Source organism: Peromyscus eremicus, chromosome 5, assembly GCF_949786415.1.
Source record: "Peromyscus eremicus chromosome 5, PerEre_H2_v1, whole genome shotgun sequence".
Taxonomy (NCBI): Eukaryota; Metazoa; Chordata; class Mammalia; order Rodentia; family Cricetidae; genus Peromyscus; species Peromyscus eremicus.
The window spans coordinates 131,535,576-131,559,572 of NC_081420.1; the positions used below are offsets into that span (position 1 = coordinate 131,535,576).

At 42.7% G+C, this 23,997-nt stretch overlaps 1 protein-coding gene across 2 annotated transcripts in view; it reads right to left on the bottom strand.

The window, feature by feature from the left end:
* Tox3 (TOX high mobility group box family member 3) overlaps nucleotides 1–23,997 on the bottom strand; it is a 100,546-nt gene that overhangs the window by 25,536 nt on the left and 51,013 nt on the right. For both annotated transcript variants that reach the window (XM_059264531.1, XM_059264530.1), the window contains exon 2: nucleotides 3,070–3,132. In XM_059264531.1, coding sequence (XP_059120514.1) covers nucleotides 3,070–3,132 — 63 coding nt within the window. The remainder of the gene's footprint in view (nucleotides 1–3,069; nucleotides 3,133–23,997) is intronic.

Here is a 23,997-nt window from a genome sequence, read left to right on the forward strand (position 1 = left end):
CATTTTGGTGAGGCACAGGGTTTTGGGGCCACTCAGATATCTTTTTTTATTCCTAGCTAAGAGGGTCACAGATGTAGTTCATTTATTATTAATAGTATTTGAAAGACTGAACTGGCATGGGGTAATTGGAGTCTGCTATTATTGATAAAGAGACCTAATTAAGAGCTGAAAAATCATCATTCTTCAAACTCTTAATGACTATGCTATATAATAACTACCTGAAAGGAAAGAGAAACAAACTCAATGTAGGGGTGGGGTTCAAAGAAAAGCATTTTTTGCACACAGAACCTTACAAGCATTATTTGCAACTCACCAGAAGGAAAGAGCTCATGAGCTGAGGGAGTCAATAGCATGGCAAGAGGACCTTGGCTGACGCAATAATGTAAAAACACCGCAAGCTCATAGAGCATTTGAGAGCCAGAATGCAGCAGTTGATATTCTGACACGGGCATTCTTGCAATGATACCCCTCCACCCCACCCATGTCAGCTTCTTACTGTGGTACCCTGAGTTCTTAGCAACAAAGGGATGAATTGGCCACAAACGCGGTTGGCTAATGAACGTAACCCTATGGCTGCGTTCGCTGTTATTTTGGCACTAATGTGGTCTAGTAACAGATGCAACTGTAATTTGTGACTCATTTGCTACCCCATTACTGCTTAATGAAATCTAACATATCACATTAACAATACGGATAAACACTCATTCTTGATATGTGGCATTTGGCTGTTTTCATTACCACTGTAATTAACACTTGAAATATTATTTCAATAAATATTTAAAGTACTTTAAAAATGGTCAGAGTAATCATGACACAGAGAGAAAACATGAAGCTAATGTGTGAATTTCACACTTAGAGCACCTTGGTCCCCATAGTGTTATTTGCAGGACATTGTCCATGTGAAGGAAACCGGTTTCAGGCACGATTTAGGCTTTACAGCATGCCAACCTAAAGTCTTCCAGAATTAGTTTGCACTCATTAAAATGTTAAAAAAAAATACAGATAAATTTACTTTTAATGCAGTGATTGGGAAATTAGATGAGAGCTATAATGTGGCACATTAGCATTAACTCCGCTTTATGTTTGATCATGGAAAAATGCAGTGAAACCACTGCATAAGATCTTAAACTCCAGTATAAAGCATACCTCAGGCCAGGCAGTTAAAATTAAAGAGCTTTTCAATTTTTATTTTTGTTAAGGAATATATAGACATGTTATATATAATATGTCCTCATGCAAAATTTTTTAAAGACACATTAATTTTAAGTTAGAAGCTATATATGTCTACATTGACCTAATAAAACAATGCAATGAAATATTACTGTAATATGTAACCAAGGAGATGCTAAAATCTTAACTACCTGTAAAGAGAGGTAAAATATTACATATGAAGTCTTCCACAGAGAAAAGAGAGATAAGACATCAAATTTAATATTAAGTACTGCAAATCCCAAACATTGTTTTCTGAAAGAATACAAGTCACCACAAATCCCATCAACAATGAAGGACATGGACTTTTGATCAAATTAATCATTTAGCATTTATGTGATCAATTTTTACAGATATTGACTTTCCAGTGTTTACCTTGAACATGTTAAAGTAGTATGTGCATGGTTAAATACCATCTGTACTGCAATGTTCAAAACATTTGTTCCTTTTGATAAGAATGCAAATCTGGAGAACTGTTGTATCAACATATAACAGCCGACGTCTGACACGGTGAATTATCACAGCTGGAATTAAATTGTTTCTGAACAGCTGCTGGCAGCACAGCTTTCATCAATGTTTGATTCAAATGTAGAGGAAAAAAAACCCCACAGAATGAAACATCATGTTGTCCTTACAGATGGGGTTTGTGTTCATTATCCCAAACAGCACAGCAGCCCGTGCCAAGCAAACAGTATTCCTGTCTCTAAGCTGTCTTCTGGTTGGAAAGATGATGGTCACCGGAAAATGATTAATCTACAAAGACCCTTACTTCTCGAGTCTCCACTTACGCTAATAATTTTTAGACATTAATTTCTTTCGTATCACTTGCTCCCCTGTACCAGGATCATTTGCAAAGCCATTATTATTTTCAGTCCTCTGGGGTCAAGCTAGTTCACACTCCTATATTTGAATGTATTTGGAAAATGAAGACTTTTTATTGCCCGAGCCACAGAGGAACTGTTCCATTTGGGTCGATTTCATACTTCTGTTTGTTCTTGTTTGAAATGTTAAATTTCACACAATCTACCCTTGTAGGAAAAGGTTTTCTTTTTCTTTTTTTTTTTTAAATCAAGTACCTTGAGGTGTTTTCTGTTTGTTTTTGTTTGTTTGTTTGTTTGTTTGTTTGGAAGGCATGCCAATGAGACCAGACAAAGGTGGAAACCTAGTAAAAATAGCAAGAAGATAATGCTATCACATGTATAACCACAAACTAGCACAAAGCAGGAGTTAATATGGCGCTGCATAGAGAGCCCATCACCCAGAATTCCAGCTACACCCAGCGACAATCACATATTTGACCATGTCTATTCATTAACTCAGACACTCAATAATTGCTCATTGAACACCCACTATTGTGGGCACTGTGCTAGGAGGTGGGGTTCTAACAACAAAATACTCATTGCACATCACTCTAGAAACCATAATCCTGTCTGTCATAGTTTCCTAAGCCAAGACAATCAAGGAAGTTATCCTTAGAAGGCTATGAAGCAAAATACTTTCTATTCAAGTTTCCAAACTAATTAGTTACCTGTTTAGACATTCAGGTGTGTGTGTGTGTGTGTGTGTGTGTGTGTGTGTGTGTGTGTGTGCACGCACATGCTTTCTATTACATATTTATTACTGTTTGTGCATGTCTTTTTTCCATCAAGAGACTCACTTAAGTTCTAAATGTTAACAACAGTCTGCGGACAGTGATAAAGCCTTGTCGAGTTATTTTCTTTTCCAATAGGCTTTTCTCATTTTCCTCCAAAGTTGTTACCTTGCGCCACAGGAGAGAAAGAGAGAAATTCGATACCTTGCTTTTCCCTTCAAGCCTATTAAATTATCTATACAACACATAAAACATGAACAGACACCCACCTCACTGGCAGCGAAGAAGGCATTGTTTGCCTCAGCCATGTTCATGTAGTTATTATTTCCAAACTGAAAAAAAACCACAAAACATTAGTTTATGTTAATGGAAGCAAAGTAAAACCTGTCGTTGTTTATTTAATACTTAGAAGTGATTTGGAAAGAAGGCCAGTGTAATGGGGTTCATGGGCCAAACTGGAAATGTGAAACTGTACCTACTGTCAATCAGTTCCTATTGCCACTAGAGTACGGAGTTATGCTGTCGATAATTCTAGAAAATAGTTGCGTTTCTCCCCAAGACTGATAGTGAAAGGAGACAATTACAACCATTTGGCTGTCTGGTCACTAGTGTGCTGTTTATTAAACTGGCATTTGTCAGAGATAGGTAAAGTAGTTCCCAAGAAAACCACTTGGACACGTCTTAAAGCATGCTGGGGTTTCATACGTCACTCTCCCAGAACAGGGGTCACAAGTGTGGGCAGATTAAAAATGTGAATTAAAGGGATACAATTCAATTTCCGAGACTCAAATTCTATGTGAATGGGGTGTGGTAGAAATGTAAATAAATAAGACTAAGGAATATTTCTAAAATCTCCAAGCGGGGCTTAACTGCCCATATCTAGCTCTATCAGAGCTACTGAAAGCTGTGTTATTTAATCTCTCCATGTAACATTAAGTGCAAAGAGGTTTAGAAAATAAGCAGGATCCTATGAACACAGCAATTTTGACTTCATTCCCTAACACAATGGCCTGTTCATATCATCACAAACAAGACTGTATCAGCATTTCAGACCTAAGCTCTCTACTTCCAGGGACCTGTTATCAAAATGTAAAACTTGGATTGGGGCAGAAATGTATTTTTAGGTTCAAATGGTCTAGGTAGGCGTATTTTGTTGCTTTCAACATTCTGCTATCAGTCTGGCAATATGGGAAGGCTCTGTGGGCATAATTATCTGGAGCTGTGTTATTTTCATGATGTTTAAATGGTAAGGGAACATCCTTGTATAAAGTATTCTATCCATTTCATTTAATGCATCAAAAGAAACAGGTGTGGTCTCCAAGGGGTGATGTGTATATAGTTATTTTCTAATATATATTAAAGCTAGCAATTACATTAAAGTAAAAAGTATAATTTTCCCAGGAGGTAAATGGGTAGATCAAGGGATGGTTGGATGAATGGGTGGTTGGATGGATGAACAGATGGACAGTGTTAGATACATAGATACTCAGATACATATGTAGACTGATAGAAGGAACAAGTAGAAAAGAGATACGCAGATATGGAAAACACATGTAATCCTCTTCTCCATACCACTCATTTCAAAGAGGCTCTCAGTCCAATTCTGAACCTGTAGGAAGCAGGATTGACCTGCTACATTTTATCACATCAGGGAACCAGGAACTAAGCAAGATTTACAGGGAAAAGTCTAAGGGCTCCAGAGTGCTGTGAAGGTCTACGGAGGCAACATCAACCACCACACAACACCTGAACACACACACAATGAGCTATCAGACAGGCTCTCCTCCAGCACTACCGACTCATTTGGGTGAATGTCTTTAAGAATTTCTGAAAGGTGTACTCATTAGCCCTTAAAGAAGACCTTTATCTGGCTTGTCTGAAGGCATGTGGTTTCAAAAACATACGCATGGGTGCACAGATGAACGCACACATTTCTCCATTTTTCTACAGTGTGAAAAATATGTCAGAACAAAACCCCATAGGCTTCTGTTGTACATTTTTTTTTTCATGAAATGCTCAGGCCTATAATCAAATATGACCCATATCTGAATCTGTATGGTCCATGTTCCAATTCTGCCCCTCCCCCAACGGCCTCACAGCCAGTACCACAACTTTAACATTATTTAAATGTTGGCTTTGTTGGGGAATTAGAAATCCATTTAAGGCAAAGAGCTCATCATCAGAGAGTATTTTTTTTAAGATTAAACTCACTTATTATCTAATAGCACCTAGAACAACAAAGGAAAATAAAATGGCCATTAAACTAAAGGCCTAAACAATTCAAAAAAAAAAAAAAACCGAAAAACAAATTAAGCTCAGAGTGAAATAAGAACTGGGTTAGAAATCCTCTTCAGAACAGTTAGTATGCGAATGTAATTACTGAAGAAACTACAGCTAATCAGCTGTGAATTGTATCCATTAATTAGTATTTGCCCTGGAGAAATGAGAAAAATCAGTAACAACACTGGTACCACCGCAGTGCTGATGAGCTGCACGCGGCCGAGCTGCTGCGTTTACTCAAGCAGGTGGCTCCAGCGGTCCACATAATTTGAAAAGCTCTCACCTGGAGGGGGGAGTGGGAGCGGCCGGAACGCTCCTTGCCTATCTCTGGTATCTGCATAAGGCCTTAATTAATGGCTTTTAATTTGGAAGCACTTGGTGACTGGGAGGGAACAGTTATAAATCATTTCAAGTAGAAGCAAGGGTTTCTCTTCTACCTGGGGTAGAATATGTCCTGTTTAAAGGGTGCCTTCAGATGGTGGCTGGAGGCCCGAGACGGTTTTTCTTCTGCACATAGAGCTGTGGGGATGTAGTTACACCACCACCACCACCAACTACAAACCCATTCTTTATCTGAAATCCCCTTTTCACGGAGTGCTGTGTATTCTTTACCGGCTACATCCAGCCATTCTAGTAGCCAGAAGGAAAGGCGTGGTCCTTAGGGATTTTGTTTTTGTTTGCTTGAGACACAGGCTTGCTAGGGAGTCCAGGCTGCCCTCAGACAGTTCCTAATCATCCTGTCTCCGCCTCTTGAGTGCTCAACCTCTAGGAGTGTGCCCCCATGTCCTTCTGTTTATTTATTCATGATAAAGTGTGGTCTATGAATCCTGCTTCTCTTTTTGGTGTTTGAGAAGAGATCGGATTCTGAGAGGGACAGTACTCCTTTGGGGTAGAGCACTAACAGACTGACCTAAGAACAATTAACTTGGAGTTGTGTACAATTAAATTTAGTTTATGTTCTAGAAGGCAGTGACAATGGAAAAAACATTATACTACACACACCCTCCAGGTCCAGGAGAAAGGGGCCTTACCTGGGCTCCCTACTGCCACACACAGGACTAACCATGCTTGGCATATTAGAAGCAGTCCAGTATTTGTTGAAAGGATAAAAAGATGATCCCATCAAACCTAGGTGACCCATAATCACCCCTGCTACTCAAGGTCATCTGTCAAATATTTTAATGGTAATTAATAATGAGTGATACCCATGGAAGCCTTCTGTACATATTTTTTTCATTTCATTTTCCAAAGTGGGACTAAATGCAATCCATTTTCCCTAACAGCCAGCAAGACAAGAGTTATCATCATACTTATTTGTTCTAGGTCAGCTGACCAAGGATTCCAGGGGTCAAGTTACCTGCCCCAGAGGATTTGAGCTTGCATAGTTGGCATCCCCCAGCCTCACTCTCTGCATCCCTCCCACGCCAGAACCCATATACACTTTACTCTTTCACGTGGTGATCAATTCAAATTTTAAACTTTACTAAATCTATTATTCCAAGCTGGAATTTCCCAGAGGGTATTCTAGTGTTCCCAAGTCTATTACAATGTTCCTCAAGGAAAGGGTTCCACAGTCCAATGTATTTGAGAAAGTTGGGCTTTTTTTGTTTTTTTTGTTTTTTTTTTTGTTTTTGTTTTTTTTTTGATGCACCTCAACGCCTTCTATGAATCTAAGGGCTCTGTGAACTCTTGGTTTGTTCAATCTACAAACAACTATCTGCCACCTGTTTAAGGCACTGTGTTAGGCCTGGGGACACAATGGCGATTACAGATACCTTCCCTACCCTCCAGCCCACACCATCAGAAAGAAGACCACTAACCCGTTGCTCTCTCCTTTTGTTTACCTCACAATACCCAAGCTCTTCAGGAAGCCTTACTGCAAAGACATTGACAATGCTATTCTACACCCCCCCCATCACTCATACGAAAGCTAATCCTAAATTTACACTGTAGCAAAATCTACACATTTAAAAATCAACTGCAAGTTTCTAACTTTCCCATCCTAGGTCACCTTAACTTGGTCTAGCTCCAAATTTTTGAGCTTATAGCCTCCACTGACATTCTTCAAAGGCCCCCTACTCAGTCATATAAAGGTCTTGATGCCTTCTCAAGACTGAAGCAAAATATTCTGAACAAATAAGATAAATGAGGGGAGGCACTTAATTACTGTGATGGACACATGAAAACATCACCCAAGAAAACATCTCATTCCTGATGTCGCAACAAGAGTACATGTGTGGGACTTTTAACCTTCACAAGGAGTACAAGGAGTACTTGTTCCTTATCGACATTGACAAACTCCAACAGATGCTATCCCAAAGATATCATCTCCAAATATGTCATTATAAAGGAGAACCAAATGACTCTGCACGTGGAGATCCTGTCTCTTAACAGGTTCAGAAAAGAGCATCCCCACTGTACTCAGAGGTGGGTTTACTTTTGCTGCATGATGAGGAATTACAGCTTCAGCAAACACAATTTATGAAGGACAGCAATTAAAAAGGAGTGGTGTGGGATTCTGTAGAAATGCCCGTGGCCCATGTGACTGTGTGAAGTGCCACAGTAAATTAATGCAGATTGCAAAGTCTGGCTCAGCTAGCCACAAGCTTGGGACGAAATAGAAGAGCAGAGACAAAACCCCATCTGTAAGCACAAGGCTTGGCCAGTCCACAGCATCATCTCCACTGAAATTATGTTGACACCCTTGTGAAGAATTGTATAGACTTCTAATAAAGCAGCATTAACAATGGGATCTCAAACAGCTAAATGGCACCAATAGATAAATAGTTTAAAAAATTTTAATAGCTAAAAAAAAAAGATAATCCTTCAAATTCTCCTCTTTCCTCATTAAACTTGTTAGCAGGCAACACCATCCGATTTGATGCCTCACCCAGACATCGTCGAGTTACTTACACAAACAAAACTGTAGTTATGGACCCCGTGTGCCAGGCCTGGCCACGTGATGGAGGGGGCAGGAGGTGAAGTCCACTCCCTCTGGTGGTTCTGATAACTAGACTCTGGGAAAGGTCTGACGATGTCAAGCTGCAATCCCACTGAGGGTCAGAAGCTCACAGGGAAACAAGGCTGACGTGAGAAGTGGTGGTAGTGCGGATGACCACCATAGGCGGATCCAGAGCACCCTACCAAGAAACCAAGAACAACGAGAGCACAAAGACCATCTACAGTGTCCCCAAAGGTTGGGGGCCCAACAGGAATGTGGGAAAAGACTTAGCCACAATGCAGAAGTGATGTGAATGGCATAGACACTTGTGCATCCTCCCTTAGCTTTTGAATTCTGGTTCCAGACTAGGTTTGTAAGCATTTCTGTCACTGTGACTAAGTTACCTGACAGAATAGCTTGAGGGAGGAGAAACTGATTTTGGCTCCTGGTTTCAGACCGTGAGGAGAAGATGTGGAGAAGCAGAGCAGAACACATCATCTTGGTCCAGAAACACTGAGATACAGGAGATACAGGAAGTGGCTACTAACAAGGGCCTGGCCCCAGTGTCCTACTTCCTCCTTCTAGACTCCACCTCCTAGAGTTCCTAGTACACAGCACACAATGGGGTACCAAACACGTAAAACATGAGCCCGTGGGCAATACTTCCTATTCAAACATAAAAACATCTGCAGTATCCTGACTAAGCTGGGATGTTTGGTAGGCTTGGTGTCTTAATTGCATTTTCATCTGAGGACATTTTCAACTTAGAATATCCAAATTGTGATGTTTTTGACCTACGATATTTTTCAATGTAAGGTTTATCAGCAATGTGCATATAACTACCTACACATATATACACACACAATGCTCCTAAGTATATACAAGTATATGTGCATATATGCAGAGAATCACACACATATGCATAATTCTACATACACACATACACATGTGCCTTTTGACAAGCTAAAATTGCCCAGATATCTTCTGCTGAACACCAGAAAGTGTAAGGACTCATATATTTAACGCTTCGATTTGGATGTCAGCAGACATTTCAGAAATATATCCAATGCTGAACCCATTTGCTTCCCTAAGCCTGACTTTTGTAGTCTTTTCCATTTCCTTCAATAGGGACCTGCCTCAGGCCAAGTCATTCTTGAATCTATGCTTTTTCTCCTTTCTCCATCCAAATTATCAGAAGATCCTGTTGACACATCTTTCTAGTTAGACTCAAGCAGACCACCTGTGTCCACCGCCTATGTCCACCTCCATGGCAGACCACCTGTGTCCACTTCCTATGTCCACCTCCATGGCAGACCACCTGTGTCCACTTCCTGTGTCCATCTCCATGGCAGACCACCTGTGTCCACTTCCTGTGTCCATCTCCATGGCAGACCACCTGTGTCCACCTCCTATGTCCACCTCCAGGGCAGACCACCTGTGTCCACTTCCTATGTCCACCTCCATGACAGACTACCTGTGTCCACCTCCTATGTCCACCTCCAGGGCAGACCACCTGTGTCCACTTCCTATGTCCACCTCCATGCCAACATTCGCATTGCTCATGATGGCCTCCTTGATGTCCCAGCAACACCCCAGACAGATGCCTACCTCAGGGCCTTTGCACTGGCTGGTCCTTTCATCCAGATCATTGTCCCTCCAAATGTCCCCACGGCTTATTCATTCCCTCCTTCTGAGTCTTCTGTACAGCCTCCATCTCCAACACTCTTGGTCCTTCTTTCCCTACTCCACCTTTTCCATGAACACTTCCAACATCACACAGTACAGTCATCGTTTCCCTCCTGCTACTAGAATGTAAGTCCAGTGAGGGGAACATGGTGTCTCTTTGTTACACAACAGCCCTATTGCCAAGAAGAATGGTGAACAGTAGATGCTCAACAGATCTGTTTTGAATGAGCCAATGAACTCCTGGGTGAGAAAAGCCACAGTATTCTTCAAGCCCCTTGGGCCTGAAATTAAAATGACAAGGAGGACCCACCACCATTGCTGTCCCCACACAATATCTATGAACAAAAAAGCAGAAAGAGGGAACCATACATTCTAAGAAGTAGTGCTCCAAACTCTAGAGACACCCATCTGGAGAAACACTGGTCCTGGAAAGGCACTATGGGGCTGATCTGTAGCCATGCTTAGCAACAATTCGGTGCATTTCCAAGCAGCAGCAGGGAGTATTTAGAATGCTCAAAATGCAAAGAAATGATGCATGCCTGATGGGACAGAAGTGCAGTCAGATGCATCCCGGACCTGACCGTTACAGGGTGGACTGAAATGTCACTGTGCCTGTGAGTACGGACAATTACCGTGTCCACTCCAAAGAAAAGATCCGTATATTTAAAGAAAGGAAAGACTCAGAAGTTTAGGAGGGGAGGGAGGGCTGTTAGGGGATGGAACCACTTGTGGCAAAATGCAGACGACCATGACCGATGCTCAGGCAGGCAGAATGCCGAGAGAAGGGCCAACCATCCGATGCCAAAGAGGAAGGGGGTCAGGTACTCAATTTAATGGCTGATTTTTTTTTTCTAATTTGAAATACTTTCTTCTGAAGAAGTGTTCTTTGGTCTAAATCAGTGTGATTCAAAAGGTGTGGCCAAGGACCAGAGACTAATCTAATGCCTGCTCAAGCATGCAAATTACCTGACCCCACCATGGACTGACTGTATCAGATCTTAAGGCCATGGGGCTCTCATTTAATGTTTTATGGTTTTTCCCCCCTCAGGAATTGTACAGCATGTCAGTATTTGCCTAGTTCATTTTAGACTAACATTTTGAATTAAAAAAAAAAAAAAAACACGAAACCTCCTTTTCTCCTCTCTCTCCCTACATTTTTTTTTTTTTGTTCCTTTGTTTGTTTTGAGATGGGATGCCAATGTGTAGTATAGGCTGGCCCCAAGTTGGCCATTCTCCTGCCTTAGACACCTGAATACTGGGCTACCAGGTGTGTCTCACCATGCTGACTTTAAAGAAGATTTTCTCAGCCTCTAAAATGAGCTAAGGGAGACGCTGGTGGCATGTTGTTTTGTTGTTATTTACAGCGACACAGGAGTTTGTCATCTCTCACCTTTCCCACTTACAGGAAAAGGTCACCATTTGTGAGGTGGACACCCACCTCACTCTCTTACCCTCCCCACCAGGACAGTCAGAAACATCCGTAGCTGCATCAAGAAGGCAAAGCAAGTTGTTCTGCTGTCAGAGTTTCAGCAAGTGGTGTGGCCACACGAGTGACAACAAAACCCAAACATATGGACGCAACTCAAACACAGAGCCCTTTGGATTCCCAGGATCTGGACGCATTTGGGTTTGTGGATCGCACAACCATCTGGACAAGTTAACAGTGACGGGGGGGGGGGGGGGGACACTTGTTGAATATAAAATATATACATACATATACACACATATGTGAGCAAAGAGATGAAGGTTTCAGAATCAAGGGAGTTTTCAGCCAAAGTGGAGTAATCATTGGGCTGGCCAAAACACCCTCACTCGTATTTCCAGGAGAGAAAACTGGGAGATCAGTGCCCTTAAACACCCTACAGCGAAAGTGCCAACAGTAACACAACACTGTGAGTAGGTTTTTTGCATGGTCCATCTATGTGCCTCCCTTTCCTCCCCCACATCTGAGTACTCATGAGACCCCAGTTACTAGGACTCATGTGGGGAACGTATTCTCTCTGTAGAGGATGAGAAAGAGATATGACTGTTGCTTGTAGAGGGATGACAGTGTGGCTGAGCTGATGGGCAAGAAAATAAGGCATCAATGTGAGGACCAAACCAGCAACAAATAGTCGTCAAACTCAGGGAAGAAAGAGTCAGAAGGAAATGGCCACTTAAGAGGACAAGTCTTGAACTCAGGAAGTGGGCAGGAGGACAAAGAGCCCCAGACAGGGGTGAGTGAGGTGGGCAAAGCTGCGGACCTAACCACACACAGGGCTTGTTTAAAAATCAAAGTAGTCAAGTGAGCAGGGAGAGTGCAGGTTGGTAGGGACAATGAAGGCCAACTTTAGCATTCTTAAATGTTTTCAAAAGGGGAGGTCTGTGAACCATTCTGCTGGGAGGGGAAGATATCTCTCTATAAATGCGCACTTGCATATATACATCAATAATCTGAGGCACACAAAAGTCATATGGAAAGAGACCACGAGGCTGGGGATGTGGCTCAATGGGAGGTATCGTCCTTCATGTGCAAAGGCCTAGATTCTATTCTTAGTACGACAAAGAAAAACAAAAACAACACAGGAAATCTCCAAGGCTGGCATGAGGGTGCATGTGCCAACAGTGCCCACAGACAGGTGGCAGGGAGAATGAAACAGGAAACACTTTACCACCGGACTATCTAGATCCCAGTCCCACCAAACTAGCTGAGTTCAAGATCCTAGCTGAGCTACGGGCAACTAGGTACTTGTACACTCCATGTACTTCTGTTTTTCAACTTATAATACCAAGATAAGAGGTCAACAGCCTTGTGAGGCATTGAGAATTGAACGGGCTAGTGTATAAAATGCCATCTTTCTTAACCATGCTAGTAGTCAGTGGAAAAGCCCAAAACGATCAAGACTAACTTCGTGCCCCCTTTGACAGCCTAAGAGAGTTCACTACTTAAAAACTCCAATGGCAAGGCTGGGGAGATGGCTCACCAGGAAAGTCCTTGCCACCTGGGCTCAAGCACCATGGATCTGAGTCCTGATATGAGTAATCACAGTAGTGGCGGAGGCAAAGAAAGCCACCTGTCATCCCAGCATGAAGGAAGTTGAGCCATGCTAGCCAGAATGGCAAGCTCCAGCTTCAGCAAGAGAACAACTCAGGGAAGAAACCCAACATCAACTTCAGGCCTCCACACATACGATAGCACACACACACATGCACCCATGTGCATACATGCCACCCACACACATAACTTATGCAAAACAACAAAACAACACAAAAAATAAACATGACTTCCCTGTGATATCCAGATCAAAATGCAAATTCCTTTCCAGAGTAACAAGCTGCTACACCCTCTAGCTGCTGGAGCCTCCCTTAACTCCTTCTTAGAGGGCTGCTCTTGCCACCAGGCTCCAAGCACACTGCCTCGGATGTCCCCTGGTCCCTTCCTTCCCTGAACCAGTGTACCCACTGCTCCTGGCCTTGATCACTCTCCCCTTTTCCTTTATGTAAGCTTCTGCCCTATATTCACTCCTCAGCGAGGCCTCTTTCTACTGAAATCCCCTGCGTCGTGCACACCCACCTTCACTACCCTTCCCATGACTCCACCTTCTGTCTTGTTGGGGTCAAGGGTCACTCATCATAAACTGACTCTTCTGTACTTGACTTCTGTTTACTCGGATGGAGGTCTGTGGTGACAGTGATGTTTCTTTTCACCATGGGGTAACGTCTGGCCACAACAGGTGCTCAGTGTATGTGTTGAATAGATGAACAAATAGGTGGACTAGAGAGACCTCAGTTCAAATCCCAACTCTGCCATTTCAAGCTGGGCGCCATCAGGTGAGCCCTGTCTGTTATCTTTATGATTTCCTTGTTTGTAGGGAGGAAAAGGACAGAAGTTTGTGGGAATGGACTGTGCCAGGGGAATGAGGGCAATACCAAACCGCCAGCCAAGGACCTCATGCAGAAAGCCGCTGAGGGGGAGAAGCCTGGGGATGAAGGAACTCAATAACCTGAGTAAAATGAGGTCTCGTTGAGCTGCTTTATGTAATATTTATTAGCAGCCCATTATATAAGAGAGCGCAATAGATACTATGCTAAAAATAAGTTCTGATTTCTGCCCAAGACTCTGCTAATGGGAAAACAAGATACACTTCTCCATGTTGGGAATAACATTGGGTATGTATGAAAGAGCTCTCCCTGGAAAGCCGGGGGGTGGGGAGTTATGAGAAGAATCATGTGAGTGTAGTCTTGAGGGACCTGTAGGAACTTGCCTGGGAAGTAAGAGCAGACTGGGAGAGAAAGATACTGAGGAAAAGCCCAGTGTCATAGTGGTAGACGGGGCAGGTCAAGAGATGGGAACACAGCATTCATGGCAGAAGCAGCAGAATTCTTGGACTGAGAAAGAAAGGGCTGTGACCTATGATAAATACTGGCATCGCTGCTAGGAAAAACTAGTTCTCATCTACCATGGGCACTTAGTGTGAATTAGTTTTCAATAAACTGTTCCACTGTGTGCACACATATCATCTTTAAAGATACCCAGAAAACACCTCCTTAGAAACACTATCTATCATGGTACCCTCCCAAGCCTGGCTGGACTAGATTCTTCTCTAAGCTCCAAGGCAACCTGTGCATCACTCTACACTGTGTTAAAGCAGTCTATTGCAGTGCCTGTCTCTCTGTGGGACTCCTTGAGGGCAGGGGCTGAGCCCATCAGAGCCAGGCCCACAGAAAGTCCTCAGATGATAATGCCCCACCTAGGAGTGGTTAGGGATGTTACTAAGCCACTTATTATTTTCCCTTTCCATCAAATGCCAAGTATGGGTCAGTCCACATCAAAGTCAGATGAACCACTGCTATTGTGATTTAACAAAGCCTTAAAACAAAGTAGAAATGAATGGTCAAAGGAGATAAAAATCCAGGTTATTTCCCTTCTACTGTCAGACTTGGCAGTTTCTCCTGCAATCAAATGATTAAGGAGCTCCAGCAGTCGGGAGGCCGGCAGATCTCAGTGAGTTCGAGGCCAGCCTGGTCTACAGAGCAGAGCTGTTACAGAGAAACCCTGTCTCATAAAGCCAAAAACCAAAAAACAAAAAACAAAATAAATAAATAAGGACACCGGAGACATTTTCTGAAAAGAAACAAAGGTCTCTAAAGGAATATTTACACCGAGGACCCTCAGCAAGTATCCTGGTCATTATTTCCTGTAGAATACGAAATTTCAAATTATAAAAAGAAATAACAAACTCAGTAAAATGAATCTCTGTATTTTTAAATGAAGAACCTTTGACTAGTTACAAATATCTTCAGTTCGGTGACTCAACTCTGCTAACCAATGGGAAGCATCTAATTATGATTTAGTGTGAGTGCCAGAAAAGCATCAATGGCTTCCTAACTGGTCTCCAGTCATTGACTTCTAAAGTATAAGAGTTGATGTTCTGTAGCCCTCATCTGTTCAGCCGTCTAAACTATAGACAAAGGTATAGATAACATACAGATAAAATTATGCACACAAATATATAGATTAGTGACTCTCAGCCAAGAGCAATTATGTTCCCCAGAAAGTGTGATCGTGTCTCCTGTTTACATAAGGGGGTGGGGAGCAGGGATGCTGCAGAAGAGCTTCAGAAGGACCATCATGTCCAGATAAAGAGTGGCTGAAAAACCCAGACCCAGACCCCTCCACCCAGCAAGCATGAATACAAGACGAAAGGTAAAGCATTAAAAAGATAAATGCTATAGAACTATCGCTTCTACACCATCAGAGCACCAGTGTTCTTTCCGGGGTGGGGACCAGCTGATTCTGAATATCTCCGTTCATAAGATTATTGACTACAATCAAGGTGAATGTGTTTCAAACATGTAGCGATCAGTGGGTTGTCAGCTGTGAGCTTTATGTGTGTAAGTAGCCACTGGCTTTTATTTTCTTCCTGATGAGAATCAGTCCAGAAATAGAAATAGTTAACATCTTCTTCTAAGACTAACATTTTCCCCCAGAAGATCAATAAGCCCATAAATCCTTCATGAAATATTTTAAGTGACTCAGTGTGTTTATTCTCCAGACTTAATCACATCTGATAAACCAAAGATCTAAGGCTTCCTTAACTGAAAAAACATCAATGACAAGCTCACGAGCATATATAATATGGAACAATGTCTAATCATTTAAGCCCAGCAGGACTACACCAGGTCCAAGAATGTCTATAATTCAAGGCCATGACTTCTGAGAGCAAGGCTTGGATACTTGGCTCACAAATTTTCGGAATCTGGGCAAGTGCAGGTACCACTCTGGTCAGAAAGCTATCAGGCCAGGGTTTCACTGCATAGTTGAGAAACCTCCTTCCTTCGCACACACCACAAGAACGCCTCGGTTCTATACGTCTTCCTGTAGTTTTATGATGACTCAAATCCTAGAAGAACAACTTTTTTTTACCTGATGGCTGATGATACTGCCCTCTCATTATCAATACTCTCTGCTTGACCACGGATGTGTGTTTGTCTAAAGCCTTTGAGTAGGGAGGGCTCACACGAGACAGTAAATCCACTTCTGATGTGGTCTTAGGGCAGATGGGGGCAATCACAACCCCCTCAATCAACCATTCCCAAATGTATGCGTTAAGATTTTTATATCTCGTATTTATTTTTAAAGGCGAACTTTTTGAAAAGTAGTTTGAGTATGAAGCTAATCATTTCTTAAACATAACTGTAAAAATAAAATCTCTTCAAAGCAGGGCCACTTGCTTTCATCTTGAAGACAAATAATGAAATTCGGCCAAGTTGTACAGTGTTAATCTGGTACACAGCTCAAATTTATTTCGGCATTTTGTATAAACAACCGTGAAATTAAGTATTCCTAAATAAAAGGCTTCTTCTTCTCGGGGTCCCGGGCACTGCACACTAATACATTCAAGATTACCTTCACATTTCTTTCCGTGAATCCAAAGGATGTGATTACCCAGCAATTTGTGAGCAGTTCTTCCCAAGTCACCTATCAAATGTACTCACTTCAGCAAAAACTCGATTCTCTTCCAGAAGAGTGACTGGACTGGACGGGGTAACCTGGAGCAAGCTGTCGGTGCAGAAGTGTCCAAAGGAAGAAAAACACAGGAAAAGCATAAAACAATCACAGGAGGCTATGGGTGATGCTGCATTTGAGCTCAGGACTGTGAACACCACCTTTAAAATGCTGTAATACTATCTCTATTATATTACGGCTACATAGAAACATATTTGGGAGGAAATTCCTGCCTGGAAACACAGGCAAGTTCCTTGGCTCTTAAATAAAAGGTTTGTTCCTTGTTTAGAACGACTCCTCTGTAACATGTGCAGTGACCACTCATTCCTAACAAAAGGAATTATTTCTTCTTGTTGTGACTAGTGGAGGAATACACACACACACACACACACACACACACACACACACACACACGGCACATAAAAAAAGTTATTGCACATTCCATGATGCTGGTTAATAACTGAGGGAAAAGTTGAAATCATCTATAAAGCCAAACTATAAAATTCTTTGGCCATAATAAAAATAAGTTAGAGGTATGATATTTTTAAGAACAGCAGCTGCTTTCGTATCAAGATTAATATTGAAAGTAAACCCTGTCTAATAGGGCCCCTGGGATTTGTAACAGATTCCATGAGGGATGTCCATCTGGCACTGGCCACAAGCTGTTCCCTTCTACTCTACCACACATGCCACTCCAAAAATATACCCTTGCTGATCAACCATGCCCTGGGGATAATGCTGACTGCCCACGGCATTTCACTTGAACGTTTTGATGACTGTATCGAGATTACAAAGAGCTGAGGTTATCAAAACACACAACTGAAAAACTACATCAATCACACAGGTGCGTGACCGGGAAGTTCTCCACAGAAGGCGTTGGGGTTCTCCACAGGTAGGAGAAAAGACAGAAGTCAAAGGTCTTCACCAGACTTGAGGAGGGTACCGAGAGCTGAGGCTGCCTCCCTCCAGCTCAGCTGGCGCCTCCCTACAGGTGCTTTTGGGAACAAGAGTAATAATGAAACTTTCAGGGTCCAATGTCCTCATTGTTAGGCAAGATGCTAAATGACGTTAAAAATCAGACAGAGCTGGTTTTTGTTTTGTCTGGAGATTTATTTTTACGTGTGTGTGTGTGTGTGTGTGTGTGTGTGTGTGTGTGTACACAAAGACAAAGGAAGGTATTAGATGCACTGGAAACAGAATTACAGGTGACTGTGAGCTGCCTAAAATGGGTGCTGGGACTCAAACTTAGGTCCCCTGGAAGAGCAGCAAGGCCCTTAACTGCTGAGCTGTGTCTCCAGCCCATGAACTATTTTTTAAATACAAGATTGTTATCTTTCATCAAAGAGATGAGATTTAGTTCCCAGTGAGGGAACCTAAAACCTGTGTTTTATGTGGTCACGTGGAACTATATACAGTGTGGCATTTATGACAAAAACTGAGCATGAAATCCACAAACTAGCCTCAAGAAAGGTGATGGGAGGTCCAGATAATAGCATGGAGGTTCAGAAAGCAGCCAGTTATCGAAGCAGAAAACGGCTTTTGACACTAAACCAAATGTAATATATTTTAAGTAAAACCTCAGGTTCATCAAGCCTTGCAGACTCTGATCCCATAAGAAGTCTCTCTTAGAACAGTTCTTTCCCAAGAGTTATCTCCCATCAAAGTTAAGCAAGCACTCTAAAAACGTCTGTCTTCTGTATGTTGATTTTATTTTGAATCATTCCGAAAGGGTCTGAAGGACAGAAGAAAACGGCCATGATGTAATCAAGAGCCAGATTCAAAGTCATAAGTGATAATATATTTCCTCCCTCTTTTGCTTTTCTGTTCTATGCTTTCTAAAATTAACACTTATCTATCACCAGGAAAATATGTGTCTACAGTGGGTCTTCCCAGAAAGGATATGCTTAATCTCCACCGGCCGGAAGCAAGGAAGTAAACACCAGTCCTGAAGACAAAAGCAACTCAGATTTTACTGTCCCTTCATTTCCTCCTTCTTACAACAACACGTAGAGTCTAAGAAGCTCGCTCCAGTGACAACACAAAGAGGGGTCTCCAAAAGATGGCTGCTGACTTGCAAGAGTTCCAACTCAGTACAGAGCAATCGGGCAGGAATGAACGAGTAACTTCACCTGTAAAGTGGGCCATGACGTCAGGATGGAGGGTGAAGTAAACCGGCTGAGAGCAGGGAACAGAAGGTTCCATGATGGAGCCTGGGTTCAGAGGACGACGGGGTGGATGGGTGAAATGGGGACAGAAGGAAAAGAACCACAGAGATTGTCTCGGGCAGTTGCCTGGGACCCAGTTAGGTGGTGGGGGCGTGGGGAAGGGACTGTCAGCCAGACTTCTAGGTTTAGGGCTCTAAAGGCTGCTGTGTGGCAAAGCCACTCAAGAAGACAGGAAGCTGGGGCGTGGTCTCAAAGACAGACGCATTTTAAACTCATCAGAACTGAGGCGCTGAGAGATGTTTACAGTTCATAGGAAAGTTCTAGATTCACTTTTTCATATGAGACTCTTACAAGACCCACAGGAACGGGGCCTTCCGTGAAGCCTCACACACAAGTGGGGCTGAGAACTGGGATTTCCCAGAAGCCCCAGCAGATCCTGTGACCTCCCAAAGTTCATGGCCCCAGTGTTGAGGAGCTGGGGGAAGAGTGACTAGATATGTAGAAGGAAAGCCTAGGAAAGTGGTGTCCCTGCCACCAAGAGGGACACCAGGAACGAGCAGCGATGCTAAGTGCTGCAAAGTCCGAAGAACAAGGAGACCGACACATGCCTGCCAGACACCATGATACGGAGGTCACTGTCCTATCTCAGAAGCAAGGAGCAGAAACATAAGGAAGCACCTGCAACCACTTCCTTCAGGGAACTGTAGAACAAGATAGATATCCACACAAAAGCAGACCCACAAGAAACCACGCAAATACTCAGTTCTAGTTTTGTTAGGACAGCAAGAGGGTCCCTTGTGGCAAAAGAAGTTTGGGTATAAAGAAAATAAGAACTTCTACCACAGAGCCCTGATTCTGATAAGAAAACAGATTATAAACATTATGCCCTTAGCATATAAATTATGCCTCAGTAGATAACACGAGTCAAAATTTTACAAAGGAAAATCCTCAAGACCAAATGGGCAAATTGATTTTCTCACATTTCAGCAGAGATCTATCATCTGGGATTAGTGAGAGGGCTGGCCCACCAATGAGACATGATAACGGTTATACAGCCTACGATGTTGGTTTCGGGGGTCAAATGCAGAGTGTGACTCCAGGTCTGCTCCTCTATTCCACATCTTGTCCCTCACCAATAGCTCAGAGGCTACCAGAGCAGCTGAGTCACAGGATAAAAAAACAAACAGCATCCATACACAGGAAGGAAAGAAGGTCTACTCCATCATGATGTGTGGGCACAAGCTTCCTGGTGCCTTTCACAGCTAGGAAACACAGCATTTCACAAGGCAATGTGGATCCATGCCACCTCACACAAGAATAGTTTGAAATTAAAAGCATGTGCACCAAGCAAGAAACACCCCTGGTCCCAGACTGGATTTTACAGTGAAAGTTAATACATAAAAATGTTAACTAGAAATTTGAGGGGACTTCAAACAAAATTTGGAAGCATTTCTCACAAAGCAATGGGTTTTGATTAGCAATGTTTGGTCACTTTTATATGATCAGTTTTATCTGCGGAGCAATGAGAATTCCTACAAGCCCATGATGTTTGGAAGCAAATAATGAATGACTATTGTGAAAGTCTCTCCATTCTGAAAGTTGGAAAAGAACAAAATTCACTCACATCGAATCTTTTCCTATTCCTGGAAAAAAAATAAACAAAAGGTAAAGCTTCCAGTAGACAAGTTCCAGATGGAACTCATTGTGGTCCTTTCTGCATATGAACTTATTTGGTTACGTATGCTTGCATTTATTTCAGCTCTTGAATACATCTCACAGCTCAACTTCAGCCACGTCCTCTGCTGACCCTCTTCCTCTTCCCACATCCAACACATCTGTTTTCCCACCAGTGGCCTCCTCTGGAGGGCCAAGCAACCATCTTAGTCCAGCACTAGCCAACTCTCCCATCAATTCAAATAGGCAGTTATTCACCTTTCTTTAGAATCTTCAAATCTTTCTTCCTCTCTTTCATCATGCCAGACCATGTTAATAGGTAACTTTCCCCATTACTACATCCCCTAACTAGAAGCTAAGAGCAAGGAGCATCATGGCCCCAAGGATGCGCCTCAGAACTGACAGCATGTAATGACTTTAACTGTGGAGACAGTATAAGTATCTGGATTTCATGTTTCATTCCTTCATGAACTTGAAAAAAAAAATTTACTGGGAGAGAAAATGCCAACTTTAGGGAAAAAAACAACAAAACACACAAACAAACAAAAACAAAGACCACACCCAGGAAAGCAAAACACAGAAAAAGGGCACTCAAGCTGGCATGATATTACTTGGTTCCAGAAAGAGAAAAAAATCAAATGGTTTAAAATCGACAGCTGACTGTTTATTAAGCAAATGGGAAATGGATTCTCATGAAATAGCATACATGTGAATAAATATCCACCACACACACACACACACACACACACACACACACACACACTGACCCCAAGAAATCAGTATCTAAAAATTGTATCCCGCCTCCTGAAGGCTCCGTTTCCTCATCATGAGGTTTCTGATTTCAGCAGAGCCTCCTCCACACCTAGCAACCCCTTGTAACTGTCCCATTTCTTCAGTTTCCAATGGCCTCTGTCCTTCTCAAAGGTTCTTGGCTCCAATTCCTACCCACCTCCTTACCAAAAATCTCAGCTCCTCCTACCCAGATCACACATGCCATCATACATGAAGTCTTCAACTGTCTTTTCTTCCTTCACCAGGGGAAATGCCCCCTTCTGCCTCGATCACCCCACAGGGTCTATAGTCAGCCCCACCAACTCACTTCTCAACTTCTCATTTAATTCCCTCTGATGTATCAAAATATCCCGATTCCATTCCATCTTAAGTTAGAGCAAGTGTGTGGCATGGTGGCTTGGCTTGCAATCCCAGCACTCAGAAGGCTGAGGCAAGAGGGTTCCCACGAGTTCAAAGCCAACTTAGGCTTTACACCAAGTTTCAAATCAGCCTGTGCTAATGTTAAGACGCTGTCTCAAAACTACAGAAAGGTGTAGGGGAATAAAAATGGCAGAGACTCTCTCAAGTTCCTCCTCCCAGCCTGACTACTCCTTTCCCGACTTCTCTTCTCTCCTCATGTTCCTCTTCTCTGTGTTCCTCTATGTAATAATAGGTTATCATTAAATTCACTGTTAACCGCTCCTTAGAAAATCGCATAGACACCTTCCCCCGGCATCTCCATCTTAATAATGACCCTTCCTCCTCTGACACTTTCAATCATCTCTATTTAGAAGAAATGTTTTCATTTGGAAGTCGACACTCAGTGTTCTTGGAAAGTCCCCTTTGCTCTTTTTTTTTTTTTTTTTTTTGGTTTTTAGAAACAGGGTCTCTCTGTGTAGCTTTGCACCCTTCCTGGAACTCATTCTGCAGCCCAGGTTGGCCTTGAACTCACCTGCCTCTGCCTCCTGAGTGCTGGGATTAAAGGTGTGTGCCACCACCACCTGGCTCCCCTTTGCTCTTAACACACACTCTGGTAATTCACCCCACTGTGCCTCACTTGCCAGCCATACTTGGCCAGTCTACAAAGCTTTCAATACACTAGGTTGCAACCTTCGACACCTCACACGCACTCAGCCCACACAGAGCTGATTCTTTCCAGTTTGGGGCATGTTCCTCTCAAGCAACCCATTACTATCCTTTAAATATCTCATCCAAACCGCAAGCAACCTTCTCCTCTCACTCCTGGACATAAAGTCATTCCATTTTGCCAATGATACAAATGGACTTTAGTCCTAGGTGTCGGTTGGTTGGTTGGTTGGTTGGTTGGTTTGGTTCATTGAGACAGGGTCTCACTATGTAACCTAGACTGGCCTTGAATTCATAACTCTCTTGCCTCAGCCACTTGGGCTGTGTGTGCCACATCCCTTGGTCCTTCATTCTTCTGTCACGGACCTGACAATCCTAACTCACCTTTGGATCTGTTTATTTTCTTCTGATCCACTGCAAGTGAAGCTATCTTTCCGGCTGTCATCTAAACAACATTCCATTACGCCATAAGAAATGGGTAGTACTGAAGAGGTGGAACATAAAATCCTTTTCATCCCAAACGTGACCACTCAGTATTTTGACATTAACCTTCTCGCATATATGCATGCCTTCCCCACCCTCCTCTCTCTTTCTCCTCATCCTCTCCCCCAGCCTTCTCCCTTGCCCCCTCTCTGCAATATAAATAACCTTAAAGGTGTTTATAATCTCAAAACCTTAAAATGTTTATACTCTTAGAGTAAACCTGGGAGGAAAGTGTAAGCAGGGTATATTTTTAAGGTATTTCACACTGTTCTCCTCAGCAGGGCCTTCTAGATATCCAATTGCCATGACATGGCTACAGAACAACTGTCTTAGTCTGCTTTTGTAGGTAGCCTTCCAAACTGCAGACCTGATCAGGCCCATCCCTGTAACTGTAATGCTCAGCCTACTGACCACAACTCCCTTCCCCATTGGGATGAACATCTCTTCGCCGAGGACACCACCATTCCTTCCCAGCCCCAGTTCCTCCCATTTATTATCAACCTCATCACCTCTGCTTCCAAGGCCCTTCACTGCCGCCCTGTGCCTTCCATGTGGCTATCTAACAGTCAGCTCTTCCCCACACCCAGGCTTCTCCACACTGGAATGTAACTGGCTTTTCTAAAAATGCCCCCAGGTGGCCTGAGTGTCTCCCTGCACAACTAAAGACTTGTGACATGCTCTCAAATTTGTGCTCAAGGAATGAGATTTTTTTTTAAATTTAGCTATGTAGTCAGAAAAGGACTTACTGTGTGCTATTTCTAACGAGAGCTCACAATTATGAAGAGCTGATTGTCAGTGGACACAGCCTTGTTTTCTCTTCCAGGGGTGTGATGTATATGTATTTGAGGCATTGTTGCCTGATCTGTTTCCCTCACCCGTCGATTATAAATGATAAATGTCACAAAGGAGTGTGTCTCTTTTTGTTTAATCTTTTATTTTCAGTATTAGACATACTGTGTAAAAAGTGTGGAAGTGCTAAAGAAGTATTTCCTGCACAAGGAAAAGCTGACCCTGTGAGTCACTAACAGTGCATGCCCATCCCTGGGGACGCCAAGCAGAACAGAGATACTTTGGTTGGCGTTTCACATCAAAGACTAGGACATGACAGGTTTCAATATCTTGC